The sequence below is a fragment of the Nelumbo lutea genome, chromosome 4 (assembly GCF_056320005.1).
Source record: "Nelumbo lutea isolate HS-2025 chromosome 4, American lotus-T2T, whole genome shotgun sequence".
NCBI classification, from domain to species: domain Eukaryota; kingdom Viridiplantae; phylum Streptophyta; class Magnoliopsida; order Proteales; family Nelumbonaceae; genus Nelumbo; species Nelumbo lutea.
In genome coordinates, this window is record NC_142687.1 from 56,583,273 (window position 1) to 56,598,111 (window position 14,839).

Below are 14,839 nucleotides of genomic sequence, written 5' to 3' on the forward strand. Positions count from 1 at the left end.
TAAATTGAATTAAGCACTAAAATTCAAATTTAAAATTAAATTTGCCTTGAAGTAATTGACTACTTAATGAAAAAGAAATTAGACTTAAATAAATGACATTAATGAGAGACTCGGTATTAAATATGGATTAACAAATAACGATAGAGATTTGAACTGTATCAAGCCCATATCGGCCGATATGGGCTCATATCAGCCAATACATATGAAAAGAAACAAAACAAATAATTTACATACATTCCGCATATCAAATTCTTGTCGAACGATACGTATCAGCCAATATGGACCGATACGTTGCGATATTCTGAACCTTGCATTCAATGACGGGGTTTCTTATAATAAGATTCCAACAACTGGCTCTTTCAATGGAGATTTTCTGCCCAACTCTAATTCCTTATTTACATCTATATGTCATTACAAGTTTTTCTCTTGTACTGAAAGAGCGGATATTCTAGGACAAAATGTCATTAATAATAAAATGCAGTAACCGACGTAAACATTTAAACGACAAAAAATGAAGAGATATCTTAGTCCAATAACATAAACTGCAATTATACTATAAATATAAAAAGCCATCATGGAGGCTCCAACGTGCGGAGTGGTGATCAAACGTAGTTCCTTCTCCCCTCCAATCTAATCCCAACAGTTGTACAACCACAGGCCAAAAAGTGCAAAGTTTACAAAGTGCAATCACCTGCCCATAAATCATAAATTTACATTACTATTGGGTCTAAAATTTCATGTAACAGATATCATTAGAACAAACACCCGTTTTAATCAAAAACTCAGTTTAGAGGACAACAAAATACTATAATGATACATTCTAAAGATAATAATTTACAAATCTCGTTGTCAATAAGAAAAGAAAGATACTTTCATTGACGCCAAACACTCAAATTACTTAAGAAATATCCAAGGCCCAATTGACATCTAGGTGTTGTTTAATAGTTGCCGAATGGACCACTGGAACTTGATATTTGTGTTTTTGATAGCTTTGGAGGTTGTTTGGTAGCAACTTCTAACGGACCCTCTTGAATCCACAAACACCTCATCAAAATTTAGGCTGCTCTGCTACCTCTTAAAACAAAGACATAATGGACAAAATTTTAAACCCCACAATGTACCTTTTAAACTTTTGATATCCTCATTTTAACTTTGTTCATAAAGCATAAATTTATCTCTATCTTCCTTGTTGATCCTATGTGTTTTGATGATGTTGTAAAAAGATACATACACGGCTTTCTCAGTTATCTAAAAAGAATTGATAACAAACTCGTTGAGATCATGATGATCTGAGACACAGAGGAGTAGCTTTATCTAGTGATGGACTAAACTCTCTCCAAATAAGAAGCTATCTACCAAGAAAACGTCAAGCACTAGAATTTTCCACTTGTTTCATTTCTTTTTAATGTAATCATTTGCAAGATGCACTACAATGGACTTAATTGACACCTACCTTGGCATTACTAAAACCTTAGGAGCCAATGGTTTAGATTTAAAAGGTGACTAGGATCTCCCCAAATTTTACACTTACTTAATTTCCAAAATTCTAAGTGTTGATGCCGAAGAAATTGACTCCTAAACCATAGGAGTTGTCCAATTAAAGCTTCAAAGGTTGGACATAGTGGCCAACTACATATAATGAAGTAATCAACTACCTTTGACAATCGAATCTAATGTCACACTAGTCCAACCTATAATTGACTAATGAAAACGTAATATTCAACTAAGTATTGTTAGACATTGTATGACCTTAGATTCAATCAGATTGATGTAATTGATGGAATTTATTATAAATACATAATTGATTCATGTATTTTTTGTATGTTTCTATGTAATACCCTTAAACCGGACACGTATGAGACTCGTGTTAGTTTAGAATCTTCACAGTTGTTGGATAGATCTGAGGAGATTTATCCTGCCAAGGCTAATACTGATGTGCCGCCAAGTTGGTTGGGGTGGCTTATCTCAACTGTCAAGGTGAAACCTAAGGTGCATGCAGTGCGGGTTTTCTTGAAACCCTGAACTGGACCAAAATTCCAATATTGCCCTAGACTTTAGAGATAGATGGGCAAAATTTGAATGTTACACCCGACTCCTAAACTCGATTATGAAACTGCACTAGGTGTTGGATTGGACTATCTTTGATGTGCTGATCAGTGAGATCCTTAGAGGGGGGTCAAAATCTAGATATGTTGGGACAGTCCGAGAATTCATTTGAGTGAGTGATCATAGTGACAGAATCAACCCCTTTGTCGGACAAAGTAAATGATCGGGGATGCACTCTTTGATGGAAACCTAAACTGTCGGCAGTTGATCAAAATATTTGCAAAAGGTTTTAATTCTTAGGATCCATGTGAGTAGAGAGTGTAGCAATGTTCCTTGTAGCCGAGGGAAAAGTCTTCTCTTGTCCGGTAGTGTTTGATCATTATGGGCTAAGATGTTAAATGTAAGACCATTGAGGATAATATCTGATGGATTAATCTTGCATCTGCCCACAGTCCTTGGATTTCCATAAGGTGGTTGGACCCAAGGACCATTTAGTGTAAATGTTGGGTCCATTAAGAGCCCATAGTGATGGACCCAGGGGTTCATTGTCTCCTACAGTGAATTAGGCTAGGCCTTGTAACAAACGCTGTGCTGAACCCATGTGGCTGATGTGTAGATCAATGTTTGGGTCCCACACCTGTTAGTGGTGTTAATGAAAGGGTATTTCGGTCTTTGTACTTGTTGAGAAGGTTGATGTGTACTGTTATGTTAGTTCGAGTGCTTCTTACTTAAAGAAGGGCACTTAAGTCTTTTCCATTAAGTTAATAATATAATAACAGGTCTGCCCGAATCTAGGGAGATATCTTTTTCTCTAATTCAAACCAATCTTTCTCTCTTCTTCTTTCTTCTCCTACTTTACTTTACTTTACAGTCAACGAACAAGACAGAATTCTAGGCCAGGTCAAACTTCAACATGGTATCAGAGCGAGGTTCAACAAATCAGACTTGCTAGAATTCTGTCTTTTGCACATTCGAATTAGGGTTTCTCTTGGGTTTCTCAGTTGTGAGTTGGAGACTGGGAAAAGGGCAGAAGATGAGTGATCGCCCTCTTCCCTAGGAGGTTCCTATGCCTCCGATTGTGTCGTTGGTGATTGGTTGTTGTGGTTTCTAAGCCCTAGTTAGGGTTGGTACGTGTGGTGCAGTGGTGTCTCAGCCCTTCGTGTGGTTGGCCTTCAGGCAATGAGATAAAGTTTTTTTTATGCATATTTTCTGTTATGGAATACATGAGAGGTGTAGTACAGTTCGCATGATGGGTTTCGATTGCAGTGTGCTAGGGTTTATGCTAGGGTTTATTCTGGTTTGTGTGTGATTCAAAGGGCAATAGTGTGGATTAGGGTTTGTGGTGTTACAAGTGTGGTTTTCAGCACTTGATATCGCTGAAATCAGGTTGTAGACTTCGGTGAGTAGGGGCTGTGGTGTTGCAGTTTTTTCAGCATTTAATACTACTAAAATTAGTGTGCAGATTTCGATGATTAGGGTTTGTGGTGTTGCAGTTCTCAGCATTTATTACTGTTGAAATCAGTGTGCAGATTTCGGTGAAGTGTCTATGTGTAGTGTGTAGTGCTCAGAATTCAGTGATAAGGGAGTTCGGCAATGGCAGATAACAGTGATAGTAAACCTAGTGTTTTTCTGAAATAGTTATTTTGCATTGTTATTTCAGTCAGATTTCGGTGAATTATGTTCCTTGGGCCAAATCTGTAGAGGTTTTTCTGAAAGCAAAGAAGAAAGTGAAGCATATAAGAGAGGAGAAACCCCCCCCCCCCCCCGCTAATTCTCAAGAGTATGAAGACTGGGAACAGGAAGATGCACAGACCATTACATGGTTATGGAACAATATGGAACCCAAGATCAGTGTGAACTTCATGTTTCTTGACACAGCCAAAGAGGTGTGGGATCATGCTAAGAAACTGTATTCAAGTTAGGATAATACCACTAGGGTATATCAACTGTATCAGGAATACTTCAATCTGCAACAATGAAGTCAGAGCCTTGAGGAGTACTATGCCAGTGTGAGGAATATTCGTAATGAGTTAAATGTCTATCATCCTCTCACTTCTAATGTCAAAGTTCAACAGCAACAACGAGAGCAGCTTGATGTGACACGGTTTCTGATGGGGCTGAAGTCTGAGTATGAACCAGTACGAGCTCAGATACTAGGGGAATCTGCTCTCCCATCTTTAGATGAGATGTTTGCTCGTCTTCGGAGGGCTTCCATTGGATCTATGGATTCTAATGTCTCTGATAAGTCAACATTTGCAGTGTCGAGAGGTCGAGGTGGCAGAAGTGTGGCTCGAGGAGCCCAGCCTGGCAGAAATGGTAGTGGTCGATCTACACATACCCGTGGTGGTGGTCATACTGGAGGCAGAGATTTAGGGGGAGCTCGTGGTAGAGGACATGGCTCGGGTCCACGGAAGTGTACTCATTGTGGATTGGATGGACATACCATTAACTACTACTACGACTTACATGGTCCTCCCTCGACGTGGGTCAACCATGCCATGACTAGTGACACTAGTTTCAGCCTTAGACAGGAGAACTGGTCAACTGACCCGATGCATTCTACTCCCTCAGATGGCCGAGGCAAGGAGATGGTGAGTGTTCCTCGGGATGAGTATGAGAAGTTTGTTCAATCCAAGTCGCAACAGAACACAGCTTATTTTGCACACTCAGGTATGGCTGGTTTGGCATCCACACCCAACCCCTGGATTATTGATTCTGGAGCCTCTGATCACATGACGGGAACTGCAGGTGTGTTTTCATCTCACTCATTGCTCAACATCACAATCTGTTACCCTTGCTAATGGATCCACATCATCTATCTGTGGTGTTGGTAATGTTGACCTAGACCCTGTATCCCTATCCTCTGTTTTAAATGTACCTAAGCTTCTATTTAATCTTATGTCTGTTAGTAAGCTGACCAAGTCCCTTAAGTGCTCCATTCTGTGTGTTTTTCAGGATCTCAAGACGGGGATGAAGATTGGTGGAGGGCATGAAGCCGGTGGACTGTATTATCTTGATGGTGATGGATGAACGTCGACGGCCCTTCAGTCATCCATTTCTCCTCTCCAGTGGCATTGTAGATTTGGTCACCCTTCGTTGAAAGTGTTGAAGTCCTTAGTCCCTTCATTGAGTCAACTTTCTGTTTTAGATTGTGAATCGTGTCAATTTGGGAAACACCATCGTGTTCCCTTTCGTTCTAGGGTCAATAACCGTGTGTTGAGTCTTTTTTCTTTAATTCATTCAGATGTTTGGGGTCCTTATAAAGTGATGTCATATAATGGATACCGATATTTTGTTATTTTTGTTGATGACTGTTCAAGAATGACGTGGCTCTATTTAATGAAAGAAAGAAGTGAATTATTTTCCATCTTCCAAAAATTATATGCTGAGATCCGCAATCAATTTGGCGTTCACATCAAAATTTTCCGTTCTGATAATGGACGTGAATACTTGTCTTCATCTTTTCAAGAATACTTGGACCAACATGGCATTATACACCAAACTTCATGTACTTACACTCCGCAACAAAATGGGGTGGCTGAGAGAAAGAACCGCCATCTTGTAGAAACGGCACGCTCCCTCATGCACCACATGAATGTTCCCAAAACCTTTTGGAGCGATGCAATGCTCACCTCTTGTTTCTTAATTAATCGGATGCCCACGTCTATCATTGATGGCCGTTCTCCTTTTAGTGTCTTATTCCCCAACATGTCTCCATTTCCGCTTCCTCCTCGGGTATTTGGGTGTGTCTGCTTCGTTCATAATCTGGGTCCCGGGACTGACAAGTTAGATGCACGTTCCCTGAAGTGTATCTTTCTTGGCTATTCCCGAACTCAGAAAGGGTACAAGTGTTATCATCCCAGTTCTCGTCGTTCCTTGGTATGTGCTGATGTTACATTCTTCGAGTCTACTCCGTTCTTCGTCGGGTCCGGTTCTGCTGCTTCCTCCTCATCACCACCTCCTCTTCCTCTTCCCGTGGCTGATCCACCTCCTCTGGTTCCAGTCATGCCTACGTCCTTGCCTCTGGTGCCACCGTCGGTTGACTGTCCACCTATCCGTCACGTGTATACACATCGCCCGCGTGTACCAGCTGCAGCTCCTCCAGTTTCATCACCGTCGATAGATCCAGCTCCAGCTCCGACACCAGCCTCTGACCTAGATCTTCCTATTGCCTTCCGAAAAGGTAATTGTACTTGCACCCTTCACCCTATTTCCAATTTTGTTTCACTTACCCACCTCTCCACCTCCCATCGCCAGTTCATCTCTTTGTTATCCTCCATGGTTGTTCCTAAGGATGTCCAGGAAGCCCTTACCTCTCCAGAGTGGTGTCGTGCTATGGAAGAAGAGCTCTCTGCTCTGCATCATAATCACACTTGGGATTTCATCGCTTTTCCTACTGGGAAGCATGTTGTCGGTTGTAAGTGGGTGTATAGTGTTAAGTACTTGCCAGATGGTCGTGTTGAGCGCCTGGTAAGGTATGCAAACTTAAGAAGGCTATTTATGGACTTAAACAATCCCCTCGAGCATGGTTTAGTAGGTTCAGTGAGGTGGTCAAGAAGTTTGGTATGAAACAGTGCCCAGTTGATCACTCTGTCTTCAATTTTGACTCTTCAGCAAGCAAAATAATATTAGTGGTGTACGTGGATGATATCGTTGTGACTGGGAATGATAAAATGGGCATTGACAGATTAAAGGCATTCCTACAGGAACACTTTCAAACAAAGGACATTGGCAAGTTGAAATACTTTTTGGGCACAGAGATAGCAAAATCTAAGCATGGCATTAATTTGTGTTAGAGGAAATATATGCTCGATTTATTGGAAGAAACAAGGTTGTTGGGTACTAAACCGGTTGAGACACCTATAGAAACAAATATGAGACTGAGTAGTGATATAGGTGAAGTATTTGAAGACCCTGATAGATATCGACGACTTGTAGGCAAATTAAACTATCTAACCATTACTCGACTAGATATTTCATTTGCAGTTAGTGTGGTGAGTCAATTCATGTAGAAACCTTTGGTCCCACATTGGAATGCAGTGCTAAGGATTGTGAGGTATCTGAAAGGAGCTCCTGGTAGTGGTTTGCTATACAAGAGTGGTGGAAAACTGGTAATAGAAGGATACACCGATGCTGATTGGGCAGGTTCTATGTCTGAGAGACGATCCACCACAGGCTATTGCACCTTTCTGGGGGGGTAACCTGGTAACGTGGAAAAGTAAGAAAAACAGTTGTGGCAAGAAGCAGTGCAGAAGCATAATATAGGGACATGGCACATACTGCTTGTGAATTTGTGTGGCTAAGGAACCTTCTACAGGAGATAGGATATGACGTCAGTACTCCAATGAAGCTTTATTGTGACAATCAGGCAACAGTTCATATTTCTTCCAATCCAGTGTTTCATGAAAGAACCAAACACATCGAAATTAACTGTCATTTTGTGAGAGAATGTGCTGAATGGGGTGATAGAAACTGCATATGTTAGTACGTGAAACCAATGGGCAGACTCGTTTACAAAAGGTTTGAGTCAGGGGAGAGTGGACTACATATGTAACAAGCTGGGATTATATGATATATACTCACCAGCTTGAGGGGGAGTGTTAATGGTGTTAGTGAAGGGGTATTTCGGTCTTTGTACTTGTTGAGAAGGTTGATGTGTACTGTTATGTTAGTTCGAGTGCTTCTTACTTAAAAAAGGGCACTTAAGTCTTTTTCATTCAGTTAATAATATAATAGCAGGTCTGCCCGAATCTAGGGAGATATCTTTTTCTCTAATTCGAACCAATCTTTCTCTCTTCTTTCTTCTCCTACTTTACTTTATTTTACTTTATAGTCAACGAACAAGACAGAATTCTAGGGCAGGTCAAACTTCAACAATACAAAAAGAGCCAATTAGGCAACAGGTTAAGAAATTAAATGAGCACATAAACTTAATGGGCCTAAAGCCCAATTCGAACTGGGCCTAAATTAGTTAATTAAAAGGAGGCAAGATAGGATTTATAATCTGATTAAGATTAACTGAAGGATAAGATAAGTCTTATCCATTCAAGAGTCTATATCCAAATATCAAATTTGGATTAAGGAACTCTCTCATAAGTAGATTAGGAGGCTGATCTTGATAAGGCTATAAATAAAGGGGGTGAATTCCTCAATTACACAACACAGCAATCTGCAGAGTTCTTCATTGTTCTTGCCACCCCTACCCAGTTCAATCTCCACTTGTGGGAGTGATCAAGAATTGTTCTTGACATTGCTTCTTGGTAGAAAAAGCAATCTAAAGTCGTGCTCACCACCCCTCTACTCCATTTTTGCTGAAGAATTCGATTCTTGCTGAAGAGCCATCCTACTGATCATGCTGAACTACACACTGTATCATCTTCAATGGAAGCAAGTTTTGGTTTTCTCCTTAGACGTGAACACCTTCATTGGGAATTACTGCTACTTCATATCAGGTATATCCCCCTCCTTTTTGTTTCAGATCTGGTCCGATTTTGGTTCAAAATTGATCATTGAAAATGCAATTTTCTAAATTGAGAATAGAATTCCCAGATGGGAGTAAAGAAATTTTTGAAATTTCACCTAACCTTCCTACAAGGTTCGGCCATCCATATGATGGATCTCCCATTCCTTCAGTCTGACAACCAAGAACAAGATACATCGAATGGTAATCAACAAGTGAAAAAAGATTCTCTCCTACAAGTAGTAGTGAACTACTTGAAATACCTACTTCTGACAAGATTAAAACAGTTGACTACTTCACAAAGAAGAATTTTGACCATTTAAAAATTCATCGACTCTTTCCACTTTTGGTAAGCCTTCAAAAATATTGGAAACAAGCTTTAAACATTTCTAAGAATAATGGAATCCTTTCCAAGTGGCTCTATAACAATATGATCGCTCTAAGCTCAAATCTTGCTTTATATGTATGAATTTAAACTGAAAATCTCAAATAAGTGCATTGAACTAAATTGTGAAAAGCGAAAAAGAGAGCAAAAGCAAGATAACAACTTTGTTTAAAGAGATTTTGAACAAAAAGAGAACAATTGAAAATCCAAAAATCATTAATCTCTTTAGTGCATAGCCCATATTTGTTTGTTCTCATTCTTGCATTTGAATAGTTTAATCTATATTTGCATATCTTCTTAATAGAAACATTGTATTGTACTTTATTCGCTATACTTAATATAATTGATCAACTAGTGGTTTCTAACTAATAGTTGGTGAATGCTCAATGATTGAACACTATAGAAATAGGGATAGCACCTGTAAATCTATCCGGTTTAAGGTCTTGTTGACACCTAGGAAGCCAAACTGTTGTAAAGATCTTGTTGGCACCTAGGAAGTTTATGTTGAACAAACAATTACGTTAGTATGTAGGCTGAACCAACTAGGGTTTATTGGCCGAATTTCAAATTTTTTCAATCTGAAACCAAAGAATTGGATTCCCTAAATTTGGAGAATTAAATTCTCCTAAGATCGATCTAGCCATGGATCGACAGAGCCATATTTGATTTCAAAATAATTTATGTTGTACAGAATACGGAGACCACAAAGTGCATCCCTTAGAATGGTGGTTCACATCCAAAATTCAAGCTCAAATCGTCCTCCCAACTAAAGATGGCGTAGTTGATGTGAGGTTGCTCTTGCAACAAGTTGTAGTCAATTTCCCTTTCCAACTTGCTTGGATATTTGTAGCTAACCACTTAATTTTTTGATGTTTTGCTAAAGAAAACACTACAAAAAATAAATAGAAAGCACGCTTCTTATGGCTAGGTCGAACTAGGGTTTTGGGTAGCATGAGAGTAGAAAGAAAGGTGCAAGATCTCTACCTCTTACTCTCATATATAGTGCCAATTCTAATGTAATTATGACTATCCAAATCTGATTTGGATAGGACTAATTACATTAGATATTAAGGAGATCCATACCCATATTTGACACATTACACATGGCAACTTAAGTTGTCATGTGACTAACGAACTAACTAGCTAATGGGTTAAGGCCCATTACTTAAGTGGTTTAATAACATAACTGTTGCCAAGGTTTTATTTCAACACATATAGGTGCAGCCCATACGAGAATACACATAGGCTGAATTCACTGAGTAAATCTAATAAATCCCTAAGCCAATTGAATTGGGCTCAGTACGGGCCCAACACTTAAGTTTAAGTGACCTTGGTTTTAACCCACCCTATATGAAGCCTAAGGATAATGGATTAACATAAGATAAAGCCCATCAAGTTTCAACACTTAATGGTCTTTTGCTCTTAAACTCTTAACCCAAAATGATCAAACATTGCCCACAATAAATGGCCTCTTCCTTGACTACTAAATACAATGTGACACCCTCTATTTAGATGGATGCTTAGATTAAAACCTTTTGCAAACCCTTTTCATAAAATAACATAGTATAAATATAAATACATTTTACAAAAAAAAAATCAGAAACAATTGAAATCTACTATCAATAGTTTTTAGGTTTCCATTAGAGAGAATGTTCACCCTGATATTCTTTCGATCCAACAAATGGGTTAATCCTCTCACAATGATCACCCACTTTAGTAGTATTCCGAGCTACTCCAACATTCCAAGGTATTTGATCCCGAGACAATCTCACTAATTCGTATAACAAAACAAACTAGTCGAAAACATAGTACACTATCGGGGTCAAGTGCAACTTTCCAATTTTTGTCCATCTACCTCCAAGGTCAAGGGCATAACTAGAAATTAATTCATGTTCAATGTTTCTTACAAACACCCACTAATTGTACTCAAGGTTTAACCCCAACACTAAGGCAAGTTGCTCCACCATTTCGATAAACCAATGTTTTAAAACGCTGAGACGTGATGCAAGGTGTTCCACTATCTAGAGGCGTGAAGTGTAATTCAAAACGTAATAGGCATAAGCCTCCTTAAGAGGAGGGGGTTTAGGATAAAGGAGGAAGGGGGATCTCATTTGTTTTATTTTTAATAAAAATCATTTATACTAAGAAGAATAAAGATGCATTGCACTAATTGAAAGGGGGACAAGGGGTCTGGGGGGCTTAATCAAAGGGGTCGGCGACTAACCACTTTCTTTCCCCTTATCTTTTCTTCCCTTCACTTTTTTTTCTTTTCCTTTCCTTTCCTTTCCTTTTTTCCTTTTTACTTTTTTCTCTTTTCTTTCAATATTTTTATTTGAGGTCTGCATGAGGCATACGCCTCTAGCACACCTCATGAAAAAAGCGCATGAGATGTACACCTATTGCACCTGAGTCGTACGCCTTAGAGGTATCAACACATCTAACATACGCCTTAGGGCATTTTGGGAGAGTCGCGCCAATAGGCATACGCCTCCCATGCCTTTTAAAACATTGGGATAAACTCCTTAAGTTTTTCCAATGGCTAAGAACATTCTAAACCAACATAAGCCTCAGAGGTGTCAGTGCCTCTAACATACGCCTCAGGGTGGTTTGGGAGCGTCTCGCCTGGAGACGCGCCTCCAGGCGTACGCCTTCCATGCCTTTTAAAACACTGGGATAAACTCCCCAAGTTTTTTCCAATGGTTAAGAACATTCTAAACCAACATAAACCTTATAAGTGTCCAGTTTGAGGGGTAATTAAGGTTTAAAATGTTAGTATCGTTGCAAATACTAGTTGTCTAAATATAAGAAATATGTCGAAAATGTTAGAAATGTCGTATAAAAGTATTGTAAAAATTATAGACATGGTGAAAACATTGTAAAATATGCAAAAGTATAGGATGATATAGTATGAAATGATAAAGGAAATATAAGTAAACCCTTTTAGATTATTATCTCGTTCCAAATCATCAAATAAAGCAAAGAAACTAAAGTTATAGACAAAACAATACATTCTTAAGTTGCCCTATAAACCTTAAGATTTAGAGCTTCATGATAGATTGAGTTAAAAGCAAAACTTAAACTCAAAAAATGTAAATGGTTGTAATAAATCAACCAAATAATCCATTACACAAACAAAAACTAATATTTAACTTTATGTTTGAAATGAATATTGAACAAGCGCAAAGTGGTAATCATGAAAGTTAGGCGGGCAATAACATTGTTACTCTACATATCTACAATGTTGTAACCAACTTATGTTTTAATATCATCTCTTGTACTCTACACGGTCATAGTAGTTTTCACCGGGAATATGCTAATTATGACTATCCAAATCTGATTTGGTTAGGACTCTAATTACTTTAGATATTAACGAGATCCATACCCATATTCAACCCATTGCACCTGACAAATTTGTCACGTGACTAGTCAAACTAGCTAATGGGCTAAGGCTTGTTACTTAAGTCGCTCAATAACATAACTGTTGCAAGGCTTATTGGGCTTGAATAATGTATGGTGTGGGACCCATAATGGTCATATATCAGTCCATATAGGTTTTGCCCATGCCAAAATATACACGAGTCAAATTCACTGAATAAACCTAGTGAACCCCTAAGCCAATCAAGTTGAGCTCAATATGGGTCCAACACTTAAGTCTAAATGATCATTGGTTTCAACCATCCAATAAAACCCAAGGATAATGGATTAATATAAGATAAAGCCCATCAAGTTTCAGCCCTTTAATGGTCTTTTACTTTTAAACTCTCAACCCAAAATGATCAAACACTGTTCATAAGGAATGACATTCTTTTTTTTTTTTATTAGAACCAAAATCAAAATGTATACCTTAAAGAAAGAGGAACATACAAATCATTGCCAGCCTTAGTTACCTCCCAGAAAATACGGTAACAATTTTAATATTTTAATCTTACAACTAAGCTCAAAAACATTGTGCCCTATTTATCCCTTATTTTGCTAGTTGGTCAGCTAGACGAACCATTTTCACTTCTTAAAAACCTTCCAATTCCAGACGAACCAGGATTCCCAAAATTGCATCCATCAAAGTTTAATTTCAGGAAGCCTAACTCCAATGGGTCCCAAAACTTTAGTGCCTTCTTGCCTGAACTTGAGGGTGCAATTGTTCTCCAATTCCTTATTATGTCATCAAAGGAGAAGGCTGAAAACAACTCCAGTGCTTAACCCGGAAAGCCACTTTTTCCATAACCCCTTCAATTAAGGCTTCCTTGTTCCTTTCCTTTTCCTCAAAGATACGCTTATTTCTTTCCTCTCATAAAGTCTAGATCACTGCTACCCTTTTACACCTCCACATTAGTCTTCCCCTTCTTTTTGGCTAGCTAAAGTTAGAGAGATCAAACAACATGTCCAATCTGTCTGGAGTGTTCCACCTGCACCCAAAGAGAAAAACCAATCCCATATACCACAAGCCAACGAGAAGGAAATGAAAATGTGATGAGAAGATTCACACAAATACCAATTTGGGAAAGGCACCATCTAGGTCTCTTTCTCTGTAGTATATTGCAAGTGTTAATTGCACCATGGAAGACCTCCCAACAAAAATCACTCACTTTGGGGGGAATCGGGTGACACCAAATCTCTTTGGATGGAAATGGCACAACTGATTGAGGAGGCAAGGACAACTTGAAGAAGAAGCACAGCTAAAAACCCCAAAAGGATGTAGAGTCCAAATTCTAGCATCCTGTTTGTTTAGGTCAAGGAAAACCCCTTGATGAATGTGTAGTAGGTTTGAAACAAGGCCCAGTTCTAAGTCCCTCGCATTTCTACAAAAGCCAAGGTTCCACCAAAACCCATTAACTGAAGGAGAAGGGAGCAAAAACTCAGAAATCAATTTGCACTTAAGAGAAGATAGGGCGAACAATGAAGGAAATGAATCCTTCAAAGGGACTTCACCCACCCAAAGGTCTTCCCAGAATTTCATTTTGTTACCTGAATTAATATTAAGTCTGACATGATTGAGGAAAATTGGGAGACACTTCTAAATCGCTTTCCAAGGTGAAGAGCAAGAGGCCCTGCTAGAGGGTCCAACGTTCCATCCATTCTCTGAGAGACCATGAATACTAACCACCACTTTATGTCGTAACCTATTTGTTTCTAGGGGTGAGCATGGGTCGGTTCAGTTCGGTTTCAGGACAGAACCTGGAACCTACCCTATAAGGGTTGGTTCTAGGTTTTTGGAACCGGAACCCACCCTGTGAAGGTCAATTCTGGCCTTGGTGGTTTCAGGGTCAGTTAAAGGTCTACCCATGGAACCTGTTCTTTCTTTACTCACCTCCCCCTTCAAAATGAAAAAAAAAAAAATAGAAGCATATTCTTTAAAAACTTGATTTTCAATAAATATAATATATAGTTTAAGACATTATTTTTATTGAGTAAATTAATATGTAGATAACGGTTCAAAACTTATAATTTAAATTTAAATTATAAGTTTGGTTCTAAGGAAGGTTACACCAAGGTCAATTCCACCAAGGCCAACCAAGATCAATAATTCATTGGGTTGGTTCAACTAGGGGTGGTCATTAGCCAAGCTTCTCACAAGCTATTTGAGCTCGGCTCGGTTTAAACCGAGCTTCAAGCCAAGCTCAAGCCTAATGAAGCTTGGCTCGTGAAGCTCACGAGCCTAGAAAATAATATATATATATAATACTTTTTTTTATGTATAATAGTAAATAATTTTTATACTTCTTAATAGCCAAGTATTTGGCTCGGCTCGAATCCACCCCTACTTGGAACCTACCTGAGTGGGGGCCAGTTCCAAGAATTTGGAACCAGACCCTACCTTGTAACAAATTGAGTAGGGTTGGTTCAAGGTCAGTTCAAGGTCGGTTCCATTCGGTTCCGAGTAGAACCTACAATTTGCTCACCCCCATTTGTTTCCCTCAGGAATCTCCACAACCACTTTCCTAAAAGAGCCC

The 14,839-nt window shown here is 38.9% G+C and overlaps 1 protein-coding gene across 4 annotated transcripts in view; it reads right to left on the reverse strand.

The window, feature by feature from the left end:
- Positions 1–369: 369 nt before the first annotated feature.
- The window catches only part of EMB1379 (embryo defective 1379), a 75,539-nt gene continuing 61,069 nt past the window's right edge, over positions 370–14,839 (reverse strand). For all 4 annotated transcript variants that reach the window (XM_088985495.1, XM_088985497.1, XM_088985498.1 and 1 more), the window contains exon 8: positions 370–691. In XM_088985495.1, the coding sequence (XP_088841621.1) occupies positions 688–691 (4 nt within the window). In that variant the 3' untranslated portion in view covers positions 370–687. The remainder of the gene's footprint in view (positions 692–14,839) is intronic.